The sequence below is a fragment of the Symphalangus syndactylus genome, chromosome 18 (genome assembly GCF_028878055.3).
Source record: "Symphalangus syndactylus isolate Jambi chromosome 18, NHGRI_mSymSyn1-v2.1_pri, whole genome shotgun sequence".
Classification (NCBI taxonomy): Eukaryota; Metazoa; Chordata; class Mammalia; order Primates; family Hylobatidae; genus Symphalangus; species Symphalangus syndactylus.
In genome coordinates, this window is record NC_072440.2 from 68,516,367 (window position 1) to 68,534,189 (window position 17,823).

Sequence of the window (17,823 nt, forward strand, 5' to 3'; positions counted from 1 at the left end):
TCTTGTTGAATTGATCCCTTTACCATTATGTAATGGCCTTCTTTGTCTCTTTTGATCTTTGTTGGTTTAAAGTCTATTTTATCAGAGACTAGGATTGCAACCCCTGCCTTTTTTTGTTTTCCAGTTGCTTGATAAATCTTCCTCCATCCCTTTATTTTGAGTCTATGTGTGTCTCTGCACGTGAGATGGGTTTCCTGAATACAGCACACTGATGGGTCCTGACTCCTTATCCAGTTTGCCAGTCTGTGTCTTTTGATTGGAGCATTTAGCCCATTTACATTTAACGTGAATATTGTTATGTGTGAATCTGATCCTGTCATTATGATGTTAGTTGGTTATTTTGCTCGTTAGTTGCTATAGTTTCTTCCTAGCCTCGATGGTCTTTACAATTTGGCATGTTTTTGCAGGGGCTGGTACCGGTTGTTCCTTTCCATGTTTAGTGCTTCCTTCAGGAGCTCTTTTAGGGCAGGCCTGGTGGTGACAAAATCACTCAGCGTTTGCTTGTCTGTAAAGTATTTTATTTCTCCTTCACTTATGAAGCTTAGTTTGGCGGGATAGGAAATTCTGGGCTGAAAATTCTTTTCTTTAAGAATGTTGAATATCGGCCCCCACTCTCTTCTGGCTTGTAGAGTTTCTGCTGAGAGATCAGCTGTTAGTCTGATGGGCTTCCCTTTGTGGGTAACCCGACCTTTCTCTCTGGCTGCCCTTAACATTTTTTCCTTCATTTCAACTTTGGTGAATCTGACAATTATGTGTCTTGGAGTTGCCCTTCTTGAGGAGTATCTTTGTGGCGTTCTCTGTATTTCCTGAATCTGAATGCTGGCCTGCCTTGCTAGATTGGGGAAGTTCTCCTGGATAATATCTTGCAGAGTGTTTTCCAACTTGGTTCCATTCTCCCCATCATTTTCAGGTACACCAATCAGACGTAGGTTTGGTCTTTTCACATAGTCCCAAATTTCTTGGAGGCTTTGTTCATTTCTTTTTATTCTTTTTTCTCTAAACTTCCCTTCTCTCTTCATTTCATTCATTTCATCTTCTATCAGCGATACCCTTTCTTCCAGTTGATCGCATCTGCTACTGAGGCTTCTGCATTCTTCGCGTAGTTCTCGAAACTTGGCTTTCAGCTCCATCATCTCCTTGAAGCCCTTCTCTCCATTGGTTATTCTAGTTATCCATTCTTCTAATTTTTTTTCAAAGTTTTTAACTTCTTTGCTATTGTTTTGAATTTCCTCTCGTAGCTCAGAGTAGTTTGATCGTCTGAAGCCTTCTTCTCTCAACTCATCAAAGTCATCCTCCATCCAGCTTTGTTCCGTTGCTGGTGAGGAACTGCGTTCCTTTGGAGGAGGAGAGGTGCTCTGTTTTTTAGAGTTTCCAGTTTTTTTGGTCTGTTTTTTCCCCATCTTTGTGGTTTTGTCTACTTTTTGTCTTCGATGATGGTGATGTACAGATGGGTTTTTGGTGTGGATGTCCTTTCTCTTTGTTAATTTTCCTTCTACCAAACAAGACCCTCAGCTGCAGGTCTGTTGGAGTTTACTAGAGGTCCACTCCAGACCCTGTTTGGCTGGGTGTCAGCAGCGGTGGCTGCAGAACAGTGGATTTTCGTGAGACCACAAATTCAGCTGTCTGATAGTTCCTCTGAAAGTTTTGTCTCAGAGGAGTACCCGGTTGAATGAGGTGTCAGTCTGTCCCTACTGGGGGGGTGCCTCCCAGTTAGGCTGCTCAGGGGTGAGGGACCCACTTTAGGAGGCAGTCTGTCCGTTCTCAGATCTCCAGCTGCGTGCTGGGAGAACCACTACTCTCTTCAAAGCTGTCAGTCAGACAGGGACATTTAAGGCTGTGGAGGTTCTCGCTGAGTTTTTGGTTGTCTGTGCCCTGCCCCCAGAGGTGGAGCCTACAGAGGCAGGCAGGCCTCCTTGAGCTGTGGTGGGCTCCACCCAGTTCGAGCTTCCTGGCTGCTTTGTTTACCTAAGCAAGCCTGGGCAATGGCGGGCGCCCCTCCCCCAGCCTCGTTGCCGCCTTGCAGCGTGATCTCAGACTGCTGTGCTAGCAATCAGCAAGACTCTGTGGGCATAGGACCCTCCGAGCCAGGTGCGGGACACAATCTCCTAGTGTGCCGTTTTCCAGGCCCGTTGGAAAAGCGCAGTATTAGGACGGGACTGACCCGATATTCCAGGTGCCGTCTGTTTCCCCTTTCTTTGACTAGGAAAGGGAACTCCCTGACCCCTTGCGCTTCCCGAGTGAGGCAATGCCTCGCCCTGCTTCGGCTCGCGCACAGTGCGCTTCACCGACTGTCCTGCACCCACTGTTAGGCACTCCCTAGTGAGATGAAACCGGTACCTCAAGCAGAAATGCAGAAATCACCCGTCTTCTGTGTCGCTGGGGCTGGGAGCTGGAGACCGGAGCTGTTCCTATTCGGCCATCTTGGCTCCACCCCCCCAGAATTAAATTTCTTTGGGCTAAAAATGATGTGGAAGGGCAACGTCCCAGGAAAAACAGTAAGGTAATGCTTCTGTTTTGATGCTGAGATTTCTTCTGTGCTGCAGATTTTAAAACCCTTCAAATGGCTGTATTTTCTCCCAACTCTTCCTCTGTGCTGCCACATTTCAGACCCAGGAAGGAGATACTTGCAGAGACTGGCCTGGTAACTGAAGGTTACCAAGAAACAGAAAGAAAGACTGCTCCAAATTAATTTTTTTTTTCTTTTTTTCCCCCTTAGTTCGAGGAAAGAAGAAAACTTATTATTTAAGAGCAATGCAAAATGAAAGCCAAGGCCAAGGACTTACTTTCCCGGATCTGGCATCTGAGTGCACAGCAACCGCAGAGACTGAAAACTCCTCCGAATAGAATGAATGTTTGCCATCCCCATAAACACAACTTCACAGTTTGGGTAATACTCTGGAGAGAGTAACAATAAAGAGAACACAAATACGTTGAATTTAAAGCCCACATGGCCAAATTTAAAAGCAAACTGGCTATAAAACCCACTGCAGCTTCTGATTAATGAAACTGAAATGTTTTGAAATGCTTAACTATTAGCCCAATCCTTTATAATAAGAACACACTGAATTTTAGGTATCTTTTCAAAAAGGGTTTCTGAAAAGGGAAGGTTAGATTTGTAAAGAAGATACTGACATAAAATAAAAGCTATTATTTTTTAAAAAGGCCTACTTTGATCTCACTCTGGCTTTACTTCTTGGGCCTTATCTAACTTGTGGCTTTGGAATCTCTTTGAAAAGAACTCAGCAGAACAATGCGTTCACACATTCAAATTTTACCTTGGTACAGCTGCTTTCAATTTCCAGCTTAGACCACATCTGAACAAAGAGCCTGGTGCCTCTGTCTGTGCCAGAGGCACTGAGGGGGGTCCCTCCTTGGGGAAAGCTAGCATTCCAACAGTTATGGTGTTACAGCTCAGGACAGAGATACCTTACTAGGGTTCTGTATTTACTGCTTCAATTTTCACCCCAGGTTTTCTAAGGAGAGGCCCTTGAGGAGTTTGCTACAAGGCCAGTGATGAGCATACCCTCTGTCAAAGGCAACAAAAAGCTTTTAGACGGCTGAGAAATTGAGCCCACTAAAGCGGCAGCTTCCAAACATGAACAGGCCTTATAATGGGGAAGATCCGCTTTCCTTATCACCTAAAAGTTGGCACAAGGAAGGAAGATTATGTGACTTCACTGCACCTCCTCCTCCACTTCTCCTCAGAAAAGAACATACAGTGTTAAGAATCCAAAGAGAAGCTCTGGCACTCTCACGACAGGATGGATGAGGAATATGGCTTGCCACTTATCTCAAATTGAGAACTAAGTCTCAGTTGGGCAAAGGCTGCACTCACAAGGAGAAAGTATGGGGAACAAAGCATCATACACCTCACCTGGGCATTCGCAGCCTCCTCCTTTGGCTCGGTTTGCCACAGCAGCTGCATAGGAGCGTGCATCCAAGATCAAAAGCTTCTGCGGTTGGATGGCTAAACTCTCTGCTCCTGAAGCATTTGACAGAGAAGAATCTAGGGACATAGAGGGAGAGGGCAACTAAATGAGCCTGTCTTTCCCAGAACTGTGCAGAATTAGACCCACAAGCACATCTTATGGCACAAAAAAGGCTCGATAAAATGAAATCCCCTAACCAAAACCCTTGATACACAGGATTTTTCTATTTTTTATATTGCCTTCTTATGAAAGATGAGAAGGATTTATTCTCCAAAACTGACTCCCAGAGTACACATGGGGTTCACACAGCCCAGTCTCTTATACTTCATTTCTATACCTGTTGTCCTTTCATGAAGCCCGGCATTTCCTGCCATGGTCTGCAGATACTGCAAGCCCTCTATTACATAAACACTCCATTTTTGTCACAATGGCAAGAAAGACAACAAACACACTAATATCTTGATTGAGGTTTGAAACAAAGGGTCTTCTGATTCTCTGCCAAGACTCATGACTCCTCAATCAATCCCATCAAGTGAAGCTCTGCACATTCACTTCTATAAAAGTAAATCTATGTCTTGTAAGGAAGAGGCCATTTCAAGAAAAGGTTCTTAGATGCTATAAAAATCATTGCCATGGGTCCAGGGAGCACCTTACCGAACTCCACGTCAGAAAGGTCTCCCCCATTGGGAAAGTCTCGAGAAGTGTTCCTAGTTGACAGCTTGCTGCCACTCGATCGGGAGTCAGAGGCACAAGCTTTGGCTACTGACTGTACCAGATGCTCATCATCTGCATTTCGCCAGCCCCACCAGCTAACTTCTGGCTGTCCACAGCGGGCAATGACAGCTCCATTGCTCTGGTGCCTGTGTGAGGAATAAGAGACAACAACTGTACCCATTCAGATGCTCTCTGTACTCACACAAAATAGATTTTAAGTGCCTTAATGAACAGTCTAATTCTAGGTAAGTGTTTGGTCAGCTTCAAGTCCTCTCGGTATTAAAAAGGGTAGAAATCTTACACAACCAACAAGAACAAACAACAAAACCTGTGTGTTTTTCTCAATTACCATAACATCACGGAGATCCCTGTAAAGTTACCCAAAAAAATGACTAACGGGTCAGGCATGGAGGCTCACATTGCAATCCCAGCACTTTGAGAGGCTGAGGCAGGAGGATCGCTTGAGCCCAGGAGTTTCAAGACCAGCCTGAGCAACATAGCAAGACCCCATCTTTACAAAAAAGTTTTTACAAATTAGCCAGGCATGGTAGCACATGCCTGTAGTCGCAGCTACTCAGGAGGCTGCGGTGGAAGGATCCCTTGAACCCAGAAGCCTGAAGCTGCAGAAAGCTATGATTGTGCCACTGCACTCCAGCACTCCAGCTTGGGTGACAGAGCAAGACCACATTTCCAAAAAACAAAAAAGAATTAATGTGTACTCTTGTGAAAATAAATCAATATTCGTAACTTAAATCTATAGATACTACACTAATTCTGCTACCCAATAGTGAAATCTGCTACCTTTTTAATGCTGAACCAAGAGCCCGCCTCTGGGAATAAAACATTTACCTGGCCCACAGTGAACTGCTTTACAAAATCTCCTGAGATTTCATGAGTCACAAACTGCTCTTATAATAGGCAGATAGCTCAATGAGCCAGCTACTCTTCCTAGGGCTCTTAGAAAGAGAAGAAGAGCATCAACCTCAGAAAACCATACTCTTGACATATCCTTTTCCAATAAGACAGACCAGAAATCACAGTCTACTTTAAGGTGCTATTAAAACCCAGACTTTTCCTAATTAGGCAATTTTAACCGATAAAAAGTTAGAAAAATTCTATTACTTGGCAGTAAAGAGGAATAAAGTTCTGATACAGGCTAGGACACTGATGAACCTCAAATATGTAATGCCAAGTGAAAGAAGTCAGTCATAAAAGGCAACTTATTGTATGACAATTAACATGAAGTATCCAGAATAGGCAAATCTATAAAGACGGAAGTAGATTTGTGCATGTAGTGACTATTATAAACTCCTAGTTACTTAAGGGAGCTTGCCTAATTCTAAGTTGAGGTTACTTAAAATGATTATGTTTCTATATAAAACTGAAGCACTCTATGTTTTAGTAGCAGGGGCTTTATCCATTGGACATCTTAATTATTCAGGGCTAGGGTGGCTGGGTGCCCTGTGAATGGGTTTTTTGGGATGACGAAAATGTACTGTAATTTGTTTTTTATCCTAAAACTCACAAATAAGTTAAATTTGGCACTAATCAAATTCCACTGAAATCACCAGTTTGCTTGTAGTTTTTAAATCCTCCCTCCCTCGGAGACAAGTAGCTGTAAGTACCTGTGTATTGCCAACATGCTCAACTGGCTAACGTGTTGAATGGGGCCAAAATAGAAATAAAACCTCAATGATTCTTTATAAAATGCCTCCTAGCAAATAACAGGCACTGGGCAACCACTGAGCTGAATGACTCCAAACCCTGCACAAGAGGCTGGTTGGGCCTTTCCTAAGCATCCTCCTCTTCTTCAATGCTTCCCAGCAGTGCCCAAGAGGAGCAGTAGATGGCGCTCTTCAGCTTGGATCTTGGGTTTTAAGGGCCACTGCATTATAGTAGCTATTAGATTTCAACTGGGCTATTGCAATAAACAATTATGTTTTCTGCAGTCTTCTAAAATGCTTCAGACTACATGAAAGATAACTCAAACACTACAGTTAAAAATCACTAAAGGAATGCATTTCTATCACTAACAGAACCAGGCAAAGTATAAAAATTATGATGTCCAACAGATAAAGCCCTCCCTACTAAAACACAGAATGCTTCAATTTTATATAGAAACAGAATTGTCTTAAGTAACCCCAACTTAGATTTAGGCAAGCTCCCTTAAGTAACTAGGAGTTTATAATAATCACCACATGCACAAAGGAAAAAGCTGTGAACTACACTACAGATGGGCGTCCTTCACATCATCTTGCTGTGTTAGAGCAATCTCTGCCTTCAGTTATAAATCCAATTAAGTGCTCTCTCATCACAGTAGGACAAAGCCCTAATCAAGCACTGGTTCAGCATGGTGCTGTCAAGTAACTGCTGCTGGCAACCTCAGGAATCATGACCCAATCTACAGACAACTAAATTCAGGAAATGGATGTCAAGAGTTCCAGGCATCCTGCGACCTAGGCTGGCAAAGCAGAGCATGGTGGAGGATCCGATTCTTCCACATGCCCCTTACAAAGCTCCCAAATAATACAGCAACCCAGTTTGCATCTCAGCAATACAAGACACATATTCTGAGACAGAGCCCAGTTCCAGGAAACCTGACTGATTTTGCATGGATGACTACACCAAGAACTTTAATTTGTGATCTTTTGAAAGACTTTCTCTGAAAAACTGCAAATAAAATTTTTCATTTATATATCCCCTTGTATCTCTAGAAAAAGAGGGGAAAAACCTAGCGTGCATGCCCTCTAGAATAAATTTTAGAAGGGGAAAAAAAGGCTTCCCATTTTTATTACATTCTAAGTTTTTCTTCAGCCCTCTTAAGCTTCTCTTCCCAAAGGGAGAATTCACCTAAAGCCTCTTATTTTGCAAATAAGAGTACCTTCCCCCTTTTGGTCAAAGTCAGCAAGCCCCACAAATGCCAGGGCTGCTGACCTAACAGAGCTGTTGGCCAGAGCAGCAACTGGCTGCTTTCCCCATTCCAGCTGAGCAGATCACTGATAAGACTCATAAATCCCTTCAGCTTTCACTACTCTCTAGTTCCTGTAGCATCCTTACCACTTGAATGATAGGGAAATTTGGTGACTGACTTTTCTAGGGGTGTGTGAAAACAACAGTGATGAGAATTGAGATTAAAAATGTAATGAGTTCCACTGGGCCAGAGCAAATACTTTTCCATCTCTCTCCATTCAGAGTGGGCATCAGAGTTTGCCTTTAGTAGACTAAATGAACAAGCTGGTTACCTCTGTAGGAATTCCACAAGGAGATAAAGCCCTTCCTACAGTCTCAATTTTCAGTGGAATGAAGTTTCTAACTGTAAGCCACTGGATTGGCCCAATTCAGGGAGAGTCCAAAAAGCCGGCAAACTGGGAAAATGGAGAACGTAAACATTACAAAGAGATGACATCCGAAACATTTCCAGAAGAAGAAGGAAGGACTTCTTTAAAATTTAATAGGATTCTGTGAGAACTGAGATATTCACTGAATTATAAAAGCAGCACTCAAGAGATATAACCTACTCCAAATGTTGGTACAGAAGCTCAGTGTTTATAGGCCCTCATTTAGAACCAGAACATATCTACAAAAAAAGAACTACCATTCTCATTGTATTCAGTAGGAACAGACTGAGGTCAGTTAGGGAACTTATTCAAGGTGCCTTAGCAAGGAGTGTAAGAATATACCTGAACTCAGATCTGTGATTCCAAAATCTGTGCTCCATCACCATGCCACCATCCCCATCTAGAACTTGCATCCCGTGGCTCTCATGCCTCTGATCACTGAAATCTTCTATCTAGTCATGCCCCAGTCTTCTTCTCTAAATGCTTCCTCTCGAAACAGAGTTCTTCCACATGTCAAAGTTTCAACCACAATCAGAGCTAACTCGACTCTGTATTCCCAATGATCACTTTCTAAGACTCATCTCTCAATCCAAAAGCCCTGCTAACACCTGAAGCTAAATGCTTAGTAAGCACATTATCTTCTCACAGAATGTAAGAAGGATGTTGAAATAGCAAGTCCAGCCACTTTACAACTAAAACTTTCTTATCTGTTTCAAATGAACGACCAGCTAGTGTTCTGAATGCAGTCAGTACTGATGTGTTACTGGAGGAGAAGCTTTCACAATAAGGAAGTACAGCCTTGCCTAGAAAGTTCTCTGAACTCTCCCCACCCTTCCCAGGTTAGCAGCAGCAGAGGCAGCAGACCATATGCAGCAGGCAGCAGCACCAGCCCAAGCAGGGACTGGTCTGGTTTAACTTACCTGTAGACGACGGCAGGGATGCGCTTCCAGGACCTGAAACTTGCTACACTTTCTAGTTCTTTGTCAGTGATCCAGGCAGGCACTATGAGCTCTTGAGGATAGCTACCACATAATCTAAAGAGAAGATGAGAAGTGGGGAGAGTCAAGGGGATAAGAGAGGGAGAGAGAAAAGGGGAGAGAGAGAGACACTAGGTGAGCCAGCATAAGGATGATGATCTCACTGCCACAGAGCCAGTTAAAGGCAATGAGGCGCTTTATTCGAGTTTTGGTCTCCTCAACAGAATGGGTTACCATAAGTGTGTTTTGTTCTGTTGCCTTAAATGTTTACTTATGTGTATACAACAAATGATACTATCTTGGATTGTTCCACTCGATGCTACCTTTTGGGAATCTGGCAATCTTAACCATCAATGAAAAAAAGGGGAGTCGCGAGTCAGTCTCTTTATACTCCATTACAACTCTTCTGCTGTAACAAGTACATAGGTTATTTCTAACTACATGAGCGCCCAGTCCAATTACAGAACTGAGAGTCCGTGTCAGTTCTACCAGACCCTCAGGGAAGGACAAAAGCCCACAATTTCAAGTTTCCAGAGACTTCACAGGATTAACTCATTCTTTGATTTGAACCAAACAGGGTGTCATCCTTATAGGTAAACAGGTGCAGCCATGGGTATGCAAAACCAATACAAGCCAGCCTATTTGCATACACAGCCTCAGTCCCATTGAACCAGGTTAGTAATGTGACTAAGCTATTAACCATAATTTCCATAAAACATACTTCAGAACAAATTATACTGGGGGCAGGGGGGATAAGCTTTCTTTTAAATAGGGAAGATCCTAGCTACAGTCAAGCTGGTATCCTGGGAAGCAATACTTCCGATAGATTTTTACTTACAGGACAATGTCTCTCTCTGGATAATCCAATCTTCTTTTTTCAATAGTGAAGGCAATAAGGCCTTTAATCCAAATCCTAAAACACACAAACTCCACCAAACCACCAACCTCCTGCCCTAGCCTATCTTATACACAGGGGAAAGCGCAGAAAAACACAAAATGGCTTAGGAGTTGGGGGTTTTGATCATTTTGCACTAAATATCTCTCTCCTCAATTTCCAGAAGATTAAGTCTCAGGAATTTAAAAGCCACTGAACAAAGAGAATGGCTACGACTAAGAGTAGCTATACAAACTTCCTAACACCTATTCACAAACTCCTAAAAATAAGCTAGGAGCCAGTAATGATGGTTAATATCTAACCATGAATCTCATTCCCTTTATTATGTATTAAACTCAAGAGTAAACTTGGCTCTCACTCTTCCTTTGTAGTAGGAAGAACTTTCAACATCCTATTGCTTCCCACCACCCCCCATTTTGTTTTATGGTGGTGATAACATCCTAAAGACTGGTTCTGAGGTATAACTGGTAAACTCCTTCAGACAGTTTTGCTCTGTTACCCGGGCTAGAGAGCAGTGGAGTGGTCATGGCTCACAGCAGCCTCGACCTCCTGGGCTCAAACAACTCTTCTACTTCAGCCTCCCCAGTAGCTGGGACTACAGGCATGCACCACCATGCCCAACTAATTTTTTTTTCTTTGAGACGGAGTCTCGCTCTGTTGCCCAGGCTGGAGTGCAGTGGCATGATCTTGGTTCACTGCAAGCTCCGCCTCCCGGGTTCATGCCATTCTCCTGCCTCAGCCTCCTGAGTAGCTGGGACTACAGGCGCCGCCACCACGCTGGCTATTTTTTTTTGTATTTTTAGTAGAGATGGGGTTTCACCATGTTAGCCAGGATGGTCTTGATCTCCTGAGCTCGTGATCCACCCACCTCGGCCTCCCAAAGTGCTGGGATTAGAGGCATGAGCCACCGTGCCCAGCCAAATTTTTAAGAAATTTTCTGTAGAGATGAGGTCTCACTGTGTTGCCCAGCCTAGTCTCAAACTCCCGGGCTCAATCAATCCTCCTATCTTGGCCTCTCAAGAAGTTAATTTTTAAAATCCGAATTAGGGATTATTTTCCAACAAGTCTGTCTTAATTCGCAGTTTTTTTTACTTGATCTAATTTTCTAAACATTCTGTTCATTGTCCTATAGGTACTACACTCCCAGTAGTCAGCTCTTCAGTACGTACTACCTACTTACTTGTGGATAAACAATTTCCAGCATAGGTTACACTCAGGAAAGCCTAATGCAGCCATAGGCTCTCTGAGGCCGCCCCCTCATCCAGTATTCACCCTCCTTCTTTGCTTTGACTTGTCACTGAGAATAGGCAAAAGTATAAAAAGTCTGCAGCTCCCAATTCTTCAAAACACCCTGGGCTCTCAATCCCTGGAGAAGGTCCACGTTAAGAACTGTGTATAGCAATTAGCTATAGCTTTTCCAGTGAAAACTGAAACACTCTGATGGCTAGCCACAAACAGACCAGGAAAATGGCTGTCATAATTTGAGACAGCTAAGAGGACCACAGAATGATAAGTGATGCAGGGAAACATAGGAAAAGGATTTATTTATTTATTTATTTATTTATTTATTTATTATTATTTTTTTAAGACAGAGTCGCGCTCGGTTGCCCAGGCTGGAGTGCAGTGGCACAATCTCAGCTCACTGCAAGCTCCGCTTCCCAGGTTCACGCCATTCTCCTGCCTCAGCCTCCCAAATAGCTGGCACTACAGCCACCTGCAACCACGCCCGGGTAATTTTTTGTATTTTTAGTAGAGACGGGGTTTTGCCGTGTTAGCCAGGATGGTCTCGATCTCCTGACCTTGTGATCCGCCTGCCTCAGCCTCCCAAAGTGCTGGGATTACAGGCGTGAGCCACCGCGCCTGGCCAAGAAGGATATAGTTAAAGATTTAAGATATTTAACTATCCTGGACAATTCTGTTTTATAGAAATTTGGATCACCAAAATCATAGTAGTTAACTCTCCTCCCCTACCAACGCACTTACACATTTTAAGGAACTGGGTAATGGCTAAATGGTTACATTAATTTTTTTTTTTTTTTTTTTTTTTTGAGACAGAGTCTCACTCTATCACCCAGATTGGAATATAGTGGTGCAATCTCAGGTCACTACAACCTCCACCTCCCAGGTTCAAGCAGTTCTCCTGCCTCAGCCTCCCAAGTAGCTGGGACTATAGGCATGTACTACCACGCCCAGCTAATTTTTGTATTTTTAGTAGAGACAGGGTTTCACCATGTTGGCCAGGCTGGTCTCAAAACTCCTGACCTCAGCTGATCCGCCTTGGCCTCCCAAAGTGCTGGGATTACAGGGGTGATCCACCATGTCCAGCCAAATAAAGGTTACATCAATATTTAATGGTTAAATGATCATAGCAGTGAGCTTGGTTTTAGATCAATATATTAAAGAACAGAATAATACAGATTGAGCATCTTTAATCCAAAAATCTGAAATGCTCCAAAATCCAAAACTTTGAGTGCTGACATAATGCCACAAGTGGAAAATTCTACACCTGACCTCATGTGATGGGTCACAGTCAAGTCACAATCAAAACTTTTCGTACAAAACATCATGCATGAAATTATTTAAAATATTGTACAAAATTACCTTCCAGCTTTGTGTATAATGTGTATATGAGACAAAGAATTTTGTGTTTAGACTTGGGTCCCAGGCCCAAGATAATCTCATTATATTCATGCAAATACTCCAAAACCTGAAAAAAATCTAAAATCTGAAATATTTACAGTCCCAAGAATTTCAGATAAGGGATACTCAACCTGTACTTATGTCTATTTCACACCACCTGGAGTAAAATTACAGTCATAAAAACTAGTTCATAAATGTTCTGTCACTGCTTATGAGACCACTGATCCTATCTCTAATGTGATGCCAAGTGGTAATGAGAAAAATGGTATAACTGCCTGCCTACAGGCAAATACAATATTATCTAGACATGCATGTACCAGAAAAAACAGAGGCCTAGAGGGGGTAAAAGGGAAGGTTCTAGGATCCTGTTAAGTAAGGATCACTTTCCACTCCAATGATTGCAATGGGAACAGAAGATTCAATAAATACTCTGAAGATCATGCCTTTAGATTTAATAAATAAAACCATTTCAAATAAAAAGTCTAAGTTCAAATGTTTTGCCACATGAGAACTGCAGTTTCTGCAAAGGCACTGGCTGTGAAACAGTCCACAGGGACACATATAACTCACTTGTACTTCTCATTGATGTTGGAAATCCTCCAGGCGTTGTTCATATCAAAACCCATCCTCTCCACCTCGTTTTTAAACCTTGAAGTTACATGCTCCCCTAGAGGCCAAAGATAAACAGCAGAAGGGAAGAAATGAATACCATTTTGCAAAACAGGTGGAATAAAAAGAAATATATATATATATTACATATATGTAAATATATATACTTTTTGAGACAGGGTTCCATTTTGTCACACAGGCTGGAGTGCAGTGGTGTGATCTCAGCTCACTGAAACTTCCGCCTCCCAGGTTCAAGTGATTCTTGTGCCTCAGTCACCCAAATAGCTGGGATTACAAGTGCATGCCACCACGACTGACTGATTTTTGCATTTTCAATAGAGATGGGGTTTTACCACATGGGCCAGGCTGGTCTTGAACTCCTGGCCTCATGTGATCTGCCCACCTCGGCCTCCCAAAGTGCTGGGATTACAGGCGTGAGCCACTGCGCCCAGCCTATGTATTTTCAAAGGTAGGAATTGCATAAATAATAAAGTAACATGTATTATATAGTTTTAGTTTAGAAAGATCCTTGTCAGGTTAAGATTATAAAGAGGAAAGAAATTAATTCTGATTAAGAGTTATGTTATCTCACCTAATCCTTACAATCAACTCTGAGAACAGTATCACTGAGCTCATTTTACAAAGGACAAAATTAAAACAGGTTATTATGGCAGGACTGTCTGGCCCCAAAACCCATGCTCTTGTCCTATACTGGCTACTTGCCTACTTCCACACTCAGACTGACAGTACACTTAATAAGAAATAAAATCAATAACAAGATCACCATGAGTAGCAATACAGAACTATAATTCCTCATCCAAAACCCTTTGGTCCAAATTTTAGAACTTCAGAGTTTTCCAAATTTTCGTTAAGGTAAGACAATGCATATATTATAATATTAGGCTCACATGCTTAACAAGATCTCCTTAAACAAATATTAATATTTCTTTCGTGAAAGGTATAGATCATTCACACCAGGTGGGATAAATAAAGCAACAAATAGCCTCATGTCAGCTCAGATCAGGTCCAGCCAAGACACCAAATAGGGTATGAAAAACATTCTGGTTTCTAGAGCCTTTTAGATGATGGAATTGCAGGTTAACAGGTCATGGAATCATAACTGCCAGCCAGGAATCTCAGGAAACACCATACTACTAAGTGCTGATTATTTGCAAGAACAGCCACCCAAGCTGGTATGATCTGGCTATATTTGCCCTAATGAGTCTGGCTTTCTTTTCCTTAAGAAAGCAAAACAGAGGTAGAAATGAAGCTAACATAAATTCAGTAAATCTAAAATAACTTTCTTCCTTGAAAACATACACAGTCCTAGGGCAGTATGTTATTTTAAAAAATATTAAACAGCACCTCTGATATATAGTGGTACAGGTTGTAAAATAAGTGCTAGCAGGGCTGGAAGAAACCACAACAACAAAAGCACAAAACAGACTTCACTTTGGTGTTCAAAGTATAAAGCCCTGTTCTCCCTGGGAGAGGAACTACAGAATAGGAAACAGCAATTATTTGAATGGAAGACAATTCTGTTAAACTACTTCCCATTTAAACTGCTTTTCTTGAGCTCAAGCTAGGTATTACACATTTCCTGAAGGAGAGCTATAAAAAGATGAGGTTGAGAGAAGATGAGGTGCAAGAAGAAATAATAGCTAAATCCATCCCATTTTGGAAAAGTTTTAGAAGCAATGTAGCAGGCTTCCAAACAGGAAAAAACTATCTGAATTGGGGTGCCATCTGTCTACAAATTGCAAGAAATATTGACCATCAAGAATACTAGGCCAGACGCGGTGCCTCACACCTGTAATCCCAGCACTTTGGGAGGCTGATGCAGGCAGATTGCTTGAGCCCAGGAGTTCAAGACCAGCCTGGGCAACATGGTGAAACCCCGTCTCTACAAAAACACAAAAATGAAGTTGTGGTGGTACATGCCTATAGCCCCAACTACTTGAGTGGCTGGGGTGGGAGGATCACCTGAACCTGGGAAGCTGAGGCTGCAGTGAGCCGCCATCATACCACTGCACTCCAGCATGGGCAACAGAGTGAGACCCTGTCTCAAAAAAAAAAGGGGAACAAAACAAAACGAAACAAAAAAACAGACGAGTCTTTAATTCATAATCCCAATCTAAAAGCTGCAAAACTGTGTCAAATTCCAAGTTCATTATGAGATTTTTTCCCCCAACTCTGGGATATAGTTCCAAGTCTTTGCAAAAGGTAAAAGTATTTCATTAATGATTTATTTTTTGTGCTTTTCCTGAACTGTACATTAATGATCTTTTACATTAATAGCTCTATCTCAGGATAAAACACATAGATACCCTAAAAGGATCTTGTGATTTAAAAATAACCACTGGCAAAATAATAACAGTAACAATCACTATCACTAGCAATTTACTTCATAGAATCATTTCCCAAAGAAGGACTTAGAACCACCATCCAGAGCACATTCTGGGCTATATGCAGAAATATATACTGACCAGCAGGTATAGAAAGTCTGTTACTTCGAGTTCTTTGAGAATGGGAATGAGTTTTAATTATTTTTATATCCTATAAGGCAGTGACTTCATAAACTCTTGAAACTGACCATCACAACCCACAATAAGAATTATGTTTTACATCACAATACAACAAACATGTTTTAATTTATTCATTTTTTGAGAGACCGGGTTTCCCTCTGTTGCCTAAGCTGGATATTAACTCCTAAACTCAAGCAATCTTCCCACCTCAGCCTCTTGAATAGCTAGGACTATAGGTAGACACTGTGCCCAGCTAATACAACATACATTTTTTTGAAAGCATTTCAGAAAACAATACCCACTCTTACTATGTGTGTGACACAATTTGATATTTTCTATTCCATTTCTTTAAAATTAGATTTCATGACCCACTACTGGATCATAACCTATTTGAAAACCACATCATTACATACATCAGGAATTCAACCAGCTTTTGCGAATTGTGTGAGATGTTCACTCATGTTTACTTAGCCAGAAAAATAAACACAAACACATCTATTGCTGGATTCCCCCTTAAAAATTTCCATCTCAGAATTCTCAGGTCTCAATCAATTCAACATTAAATACATTGTGATATCCCAACTTACTTTAAATACTGGGGCTATAAGGTTTTCGTTTGGCTTTATATTTCCATTTCAACCCTTCCTATCTGCCTTTGTCCCTTTTCAGCATTTAGTATTTCTTATACTAAAAATAATACAGTCCAGCAATTTTCATTTTAGTGGAAATGAAAACTTTCTTTTTAAAAGCAAGGAAGTTCCCTAACTCCCTCTATCATAAACACAGTGTCAATCAGCGATCTAAAAAATTTTCCCCCAAAAGTCTAGCTCCCTGGCTGATCCTGAGTATTCAAGCCCACAATTACACACAGCTTAAAAGGCCTGGGACAGAAGGGACAGGCCTTTACCTGGCAGGTGAGGAAGCAGACCAATACCAGAGTCAGAGAAGGTAAGAACTACCTCTTAGCAGATTTTCAAATATGGAGAAAGGAATTATGCTTTTCTATGTACAAAGGTCCCAGTAAATCCTCTAGATGCAACTTTCTGGACTGCATTCAAACCCGGAAGACAGATAAATAGGCAGCTTCACAGCAGTGTTAAGACCCAGAGTCATATGCTAGTCGTGGATAAACAAAATGGGCTTAAGGGACATTTCACTTGAGAGAGGTTAGAGAGGTAAGCCTGATGCTACTAAACTGGCAGCTAAACTGCCCAGTCATCTGTCAGGCCTCCAGATTAACACTCTAGTAGAGAGCCATCACCAACAAGTCAGTTGCAATGAGGAGCAGGAAGTTAAGGACACGGGAGAGAAGCTTTTAGCTTTAAGTCCACTTTTTTAGAGTTTGAGGGGCTAAGAGAAGGGTCAAGAATTTGGCAAAGGCTTCTGCAGGTTTCACAGGTAAACTCCAACAGCAATGTTGAAACTTCTTCCAAAGCTGATTAAGCCTTAGAGCTGTGCCCACAGTATGGCTGGCTTAACTATGACCAGTTCAACAGCCAGAAACTGATTTATATGAATGATAAGACAATTAGGTAATTTTATCATTTCCCTCCTCTCTGATACATTCTACTTCTAGCAGGCTAGGTAGAGAAGACTCCATAAAAGGCTTTATTAACTGCTGTAAGATTAAACTAACTTCCACCCCCTCAGAGTCTACACTTGTGATATCATGTACTGGGGCAGATTATAAAAAGGCATGACTTCGAAATATCTCAAGTGTTGTCTCATCCTAAAGATGACTTATAAGTATGTGGTTGTCTGGTATGCTAATATTTGATGAGTAATGCTATATACACCGCCACTGCTCAACAACATTAGATAACGACAAAAGAACCAGGTTGACTGGATGTCCTCGAGGTGGTTGTTTTTTTTTTTTTTTTTTTTTTTTTCGGTTTGTTTTCAATTAAAACCAGATTTTTCCTTTGTACTCCAGTGAATATACATAAAAGGCAAAAGCCATACATACACATACATTCAACCAAGTGACTGAAATACAAGATTCCATGCTGAGTGGTGGCAAGTTAACATCAGTGTGGACTGTGTATACTGGGAAGAAACAAAATGCAACCCTTACTCATAATCTCTAGCTAAACAGTTATGATTGCATTACCTTGTAGTTGCATAATTTCCAAAGTGTTTTCATAAGCATGGCACATAGGGGGCACTTAAACATTTACTGAATTGAACTCTGCAGCA

General features: G+C 41.7%; 1 protein-coding gene across 9 annotated transcripts in view; it reads right to left on the reverse strand.

The window, feature by feature from the left end:
- The window catches only part of MTMR3 (myotubularin related protein 3), a 199,684-nt gene that overhangs the window by 22,107 nt on the left and 159,754 nt on the right, over positions 1–17,823 (reverse strand). For all 9 annotated transcript variants that reach the window (XM_055254083.2, XM_063623622.1, XM_063623623.1 and 6 more), the window contains 5 exons: positions 13,064–13,160; positions 8,902–9,015; positions 4,584–4,789; positions 3,875–4,006; positions 2,784–2,895 (listed from right to left, as the gene is read on the reverse strand). In XM_055254083.2, coding sequence (XP_055110058.1) covers positions 2,784–2,895; positions 3,875–4,006; positions 4,584–4,789; positions 8,902–9,015; positions 13,064–13,160 — 661 coding nt within the window. The remainder of the gene's footprint in view (positions 1–2,783; positions 2,896–3,874; positions 4,007–4,583; positions 4,790–8,901; positions 9,016–13,063; positions 13,161–17,823) is intronic.